The 6196-nt window shown below is 41.5% G+C and overlaps 1 protein-coding gene across 3 annotated transcripts in view; it reads right to left on the reverse strand.

Moving 5' to 3' along the window:
- Positions 1–763, reverse strand: part of phldb2b (pleckstrin homology-like domain, family B, member 2b) — a 35877-nt gene extending 35114 nt beyond the window's left edge. The window contains exon 1 of one of the 3 annotated variants that reach the window (XM_072378772.1): positions 458–763. In XM_072378772.1, coding sequence (XP_072234873.1) covers positions 458–490 — 33 coding nt within the window. In that variant the 5' untranslated portion in view covers positions 491–763. The remainder of the gene's footprint in view (positions 1–457) is intronic. The other 2 variants (XM_072378773.1, XM_072378774.1) reach the window with 2 other exon arrangements.
- Between the last annotated feature and the right edge of the window lie 5433 nt (positions 764–6196).

Here is a 6196-nt window from a genome sequence, read left to right on the forward strand (position 1 = left end):
GAGAGGATGCTATTTTTCAATCACAGTCCTACCATTCAGTTTCAGTCAAAATCCCCACTGATTTCCTTTTCTGCCTCGACCCTTTTTCTCTGCATTACTGCTGTGTGTTTTGTAATAGCTGGCATTAGCAGCCGATACATCAGGAGAAAAGAGAAAAATGTCACCTTGGAGGACATCATCTGATCTGACTATTGGCTGTATCTGCGCGCGATAGACCTACATTTTGAGCTTCATTCCTAAGCCCAGAAAAACGAACAAAACTTTCTCTGTGTTTGGTGTGCTAAGAAGAAAATCTTTTAACAAAAGCCGGATAAAGTTACAGCTCAAAAAAGCGCACGCTACACAAGTGGGTTTGGGTTTGACTGCAGTGAACTGCAATGGGCAACCTTCCTCCCATCCAACCTTTGCATGAAATTGTTTTAGTTTGTTTGTTTTTTCCATGAACAGACGTGCTTACCATCACTGAAACGGGACTGGCCACTTCTGCCATCGCGCAGGAGAGAGGACCCAATCAGTCCAGGATCGAGAATGTCGCCCCCAAATATTGCGCCACGACTCCTTCTCGTCCCCGATTACAATCCCTGCGTACACATCGGTCGCCCAAGAACAACTGTCCAGGAAAGACTTTTAATCCTGTGTCACATTCACGCGCACACCACACGCTCCAAACATACACAGAAGTTTCAAGGAAACAAAAAAGCCGGCGGCCTCAGCCATTTGCGACGTGTATAGGAATGCAGCAACAGCTGGAAGCAGAGTTGGACTGGGAGCAAGGGGAGGGAGTCTCTCCCTCTCCCCCTTGCGCTCTCTCACTCACACAGAGCGTAATGTGCAGGTGTTAACAGACCTATACTTGAACCCTCATCCTAAAAGGTTCAAAGAGAAAAGCTTTTAGACTGACAAAGAGAGGGAGGCGAGAGGGAGGCCATTCTTTACTCACTGGGCAGCTGAAGATAAGAAACCACAAGAAGAATGTTTAGCTAATGATATTACAACAAGCATGCTTCAAGTCTTCCTTCACAGGACACAATCCAGCCCTCATGATGTATGTACAGAGCGAGTGTTTGATACGATCTCAGATCGTGCAGCAGGCAGTAGGAATGTAAAAAGGTTAATAAAACCAAAGCATGGGAGCGTAATTTCTCCTGAGACATGTATCACCATAAACATGATAGGACAACCGATTAGAAACCCGTTTCAAGGCGTTCCATGAATCTTAGATCATTACCCAAATGCACTCTTGCTCATAAGTTATGAATCCTGAAATACCAGCACAGTGTGGTCATTCCTTGCAGCTCCTATTCCAGGAGCCAGTCAGGACAGCTTGTTCTGACCAGGAGTGGAACCCTTTGGATTTTTTCGTGTCCAGAGGTGGGATGTGAGAAGCCAACTATCTATTTAATCTATGCAGTCAAACCTAACAGTCAAACCTAACAACCATCCATACCTACTTCCCTTGCTCATTTCCGATTGCTAAATCCACCTCCTTGCCACGGTCGAGGTGCCCTTGAGCAAGGCACTGCACCCCCATGCTCCCCAGCCTGTGATTGGCTGCCAGTGTATGGCATCCAACAGGTGCCAACCTGATTGGATTAAAAGCAGAGGAGAAATTTTGTGTATTTCATACAGTGTGAACATGACAATAAATCTGATCTTTATCTTAATTATCATTTCGCCAGACCATTAACTTTCTTTAGCAACTATAAAGACTCCATACCTTATTTTTGTCCTTTACACTTTGCTATAACCACTACACCAACAAATCTAAATTGATGTCCCGGTAACACCAGGATTTATGCTGAGAAAACAGTTCAAATAAAAAAAAAATGTCTGACTTGAGTAAACTAAAAAGAACAGCTGCCTGTCTTATTCTTTAAAGTCTTTCTTTTTTTTCATTTGTATCTTTTAGCGTCCTTCTTTATGAAAGTGTGATTGTGTGCTGTGATTAATCGAAGTAGCTGAAAGAAACAGCCACTATGCGGAGTGGTTTATGAAAAAGTGCGCCCTTTCCTCATATGTTTTGAAAGTGAAATATTGAACGTAATTGCACATTTCTTTGGGTGTGCACACGTCTGACCTCCTCAGCAGATCATACAGAAAACACCATATATGTAACCCAAACTTTTGATGCACTTCATTATCCTCTTGTAGCAAACAAATCCAGTTGAGAAAATCTTCCGATACGAGGCTTTATTATGCAATTATTTAACCTTGACTATAAATTTGATGGGGTATGCATTCTTCAGCCAAGCAAAACTGATGCACCTTTCATCTCAGTCACTAACTGCAACAGGAGATGGCAATTCTTTTGTCCAACCAAACCCGCGGCATACCTCAGGAACGCAGGTGTAACACACAGCCAAAAATGAATGTCCCTCATGACAAGAACACATTAGTTATCTGAGAAAAACATGCAGCCAGGTATTATCAGCATATTTACATATGTGTCTCTTTTCAGAGCTGGAACTGTCAGCAGCGGTAAGCAGCTCTTTGCGTGATTTGTGTGCACCATGTGAAAAATCTCTGCTACATGTCCAGTCATGCATCATTCTGAAGACACCACAAGGCACGAGTAAATGCCACCGACTCTGTATCAGATGCGGGCACTTATATTTGGCAGAGTTTTCTGGGTTCTTCGCAGCTATAAACAGCTGCTAGGTAAAGCAAACAACAAAGATTTATACAGAACCGTAACAAAACCTGAGTAGAGCTGATTTTCGCTCAGGCTGGCACACGCCAACTACGATGTAACTCACGAGGTGTTCTTATGGTCAATGAAACGTTAATGTAGACCTAAAAAAAGGTCCTCTGGTTCTGAATAAGGAGGTCAAGAAAAGTCTGGCTGCAGACACACACACATGCAGACAAGCTTTTCCATTGGAGCAGGACTATCTTATCTCTCAGGCACCAAGCGGATCCCTTTAGGGGTAAACAGGAAGAGAGCAAGCACCAGGCCCTGCTCAACTTTCTCCACTGCTTCTGGGCAGTCAATGATACCTGGCATGTATAGGTGTATTAAGATTGCAAAAAAAAAAAGTTCTATAAAGTTTTTGAACCCACAACCAAATTTATTCAGTTTACTCTTATCCCTCGATGTGTGAATCCTCTAATTACACGGGGTTCATAAACCCAGCAGCGTGTTTTCTCAGTATTTACAGCCACATGTCACAGGGGCTTCATGCTCATTTACAGTCTTGATGTTTTATTTACTTAACCATGCTTGGAAAGTCTTAAATAGTGACAGATACAAAGCTAAATGCTACCAGGATAATACTGCTTGAGAATTGTCTAACATCTCCTTTTAACTTTCTTTCTTGTCAAGTGTTTCCAGAAGCTATTACACGATTATGTCTCCATGGGTGCTTGCAAGCAGTGAGAGCTGCCAAGCTTTCTCCATGACGTCATCCAAGAGCGTGTGGGCTTGAGAGGGCCACAGAATGTCTGACGGCATTCCCAAATGAATTCCACAATTCTCACGAGACCCCTGAAGGCTGAGCAGGAGCTCTAGAGCTTTTGGGAAAGGTATTCCTCTCTGTGTTAGAGGAACCTGCCTCTATAGAGCTCAGTTTCATTCCAGAAAATCCTCCATCTTAGACTTTTAATAGCTTTTATGTGTGTGGAAAATTCCTTTTCTTTCAAACTCAGAAAATTTTCCAGTCCGCTGTGATGTGTAACTACATCTACTAAACAGCATATTGCCAATAGTAACTTGATGGCTCATTTAATCTCAGTTGAATTCCGAGTGTCATCTTTAAGGATTGGGCGGTTCTACGCAGTCCATATACCTAATAACACCCTAAAGGCACATAATCGAAAGAAAGTGAGTCTTCCATTGTGGCTTACAGATAAAGCGAGGTGAATTTCACCAGTTTGCAGTGGCCTGCTGCAGTCCCTCTTTGTCCAGTCTGCCTTTTTATTTACTTACACCTTATTGACGCAGAATAAGAGCAGTCATTTGTTCTCATAGTTGTGTAAATACAATAGCCATCATTATCTGAAGGAAAACAACAGCACATCTATTTGTTTTAGATGTTAGTAACCCAGTTGGTTTTCGTAGGTGACGTCATGTAATGGAAATAGCAAACATACACTCATCTGTTTAATGTTAAGTAACTCGTTAGTAACTCAGTTAGTAACTCATTGTGGAGATGAGGAGGGCACTTAAATGTTGAACCAAACCGCCTCAGTGGGAGATAGTTACAAATCTTTGGCTGCGGTGTCCAACAAGGGCAAATAAATTGCTATATGTCAACACTGGCATCACTTGGGCTGGAAAACATTTGCAAATGAACTAAACGTTAAAGCAGCTTTATGACTTTAGGTCTATACTGAGTCATTCTGAAGCATCTTGCTTGAGTTGTCAGCTTCTCCTCTGAAACCTGGGAAGCCCACTGGGATACAGTGAAGTGTAACACAAAGACAGAAGGAGAGGACCAATCCAAACAACAAAGGAATGCTCTCAGTCCAATCTGCTGCTCTCTGCTCTCCCACTTGCCTGCCATGGTATGTGTAATTACTCCACAATTAAAGTGCCTTTGCTTGTGTCTGTGTGGGCCATATAGTGCTTGGTGACCACAGTCAACCTTGTCAACAATGTGGCCTGGATACGGCAGGCAATTTCACACAAGTGAGTCAAGGAGCGAAAAAGAAAGGCAAAGCTATATGAAAAGAAAACATTTTATTTTGCTTTAAGGTTCTGCTGCTGCCCCAGGAAAATTCAGCTCAGTCAGCTGATCTTAAGCTTAATTCGGACTGACTTTTTCCCTTTTTGTCTTCCACACTAAAAAGAAAACTGTAGTTCTTTTCGTTCAGCCCTCTGTGTTCTTTGAATCGCTTTTCCCTGTTTTTTTTTTTCAATTCTTTTATTTTTCTACCCTCTCTTCGCCTACCCTGACCGTAGGAATGTACAGCAACTGCCACGGCACTACTGTCTACGTCGTGCATAGTAATCACCGAGCCTGCAAGGCACAAACACTCACACAAACAGCAACATATCCTGATGCACATAAATCCTAAAATACACATATAAAACACAATTTCCTCATTAAGTATTCATGTTCTGTCTTATGGAGCCTGAACTGGGCTTGAAATACACTGTACATAGACACATATTCTGGCACTTCTATACATCATTTCTCCACTTTCCACTGAAATTACATTACATTAAATTAAATCAAATCTATTTCTGCATCCAAGCAAACAAGTTATAACAATAAAAATAAAAATAAATCTTAGCTGTTTATTTGAATCAGTGCATGTTTCATGGGAAATGAAGTTCCACACATATTTGGCTTTTCCTCGGAAAACCCCCCTCCCCAAAAATGAACTGTCTGCAGCTCTCGTTAGATGTCTTAAGAGTTGAGACATTGCTGGCACAGAGGGCTCCTCTCTCCCAACACATGACTTTGTTTAACATACTGAAGAAACAAAACTAACCAGAAAAATTGCAGCATGCGCATTTCCCCCATCTTCATTCCATTACTCCAGAAAGAGGGCACAGTTAAACAAGTAACTTTAGCCCACGAGCCAAATAATAATAGTCCCTTGTGTTTCTTGTGCTCGAGCCATCTTGTTGAGCATTTTCTGTCATGGACTTCCTGATCTTGGAAGAAAATGCCTGTTAATACCCTCAACTTTTCATGTGGACTCCTTAAACACATTAATACAACATTTTAAGTTGTGCTCCCACTTCCCAGGAATATAAAAATAAAGGTAACATGTAGAATGGTTTTGAATTGGAGGATCTGTGTGGCAGTCAGTTCTCATAGTGCACTACAAGCCAGTCAGAGCTGAGTTGAGACAAGATCTGTTCTACTTTCTGTGGATAGGAAAAAAGATTTGAAGATTTAAAAAAAAAAGAGAAGATGTTGGGCATTCCTGCTTCTCTTTAATCTGAGCTCTGGCTTTTTTAATTCTTCTAGACTTTGCTCATAATATTGGGGCTGTGAGCACATTCTCCAACCAAACCTGATGAGTTCCATTAAGATATAAAGGCTTTACAATGTCAGAGGTCCCCCACTCTTAATGTGATTGTCCTTGAGTGAGACTGTGAAGTTCTATCAGCGGCAGAAAAGCTGCTTGTGAACAATGTAAAAAAAATAATAAAAAATCCTATGATAAATTCGATTAAGCCATCTACTATGATACATTATCATTAACATTCAATTTGAACAACATGGGGAAAAGAATCTGCCTT

This window comes from Leuresthes tenuis, unplaced genomic scaffold (genome assembly GCF_036924035.1).
Source record: "Leuresthes tenuis unplaced genomic scaffold, fLeuTen1.0.hap1 SCAF_24, whole genome shotgun sequence".
Classification (NCBI taxonomy): Eukaryota; Metazoa; Chordata; class Actinopteri; order Atheriniformes; family Atherinopsidae; genus Leuresthes; species Leuresthes tenuis.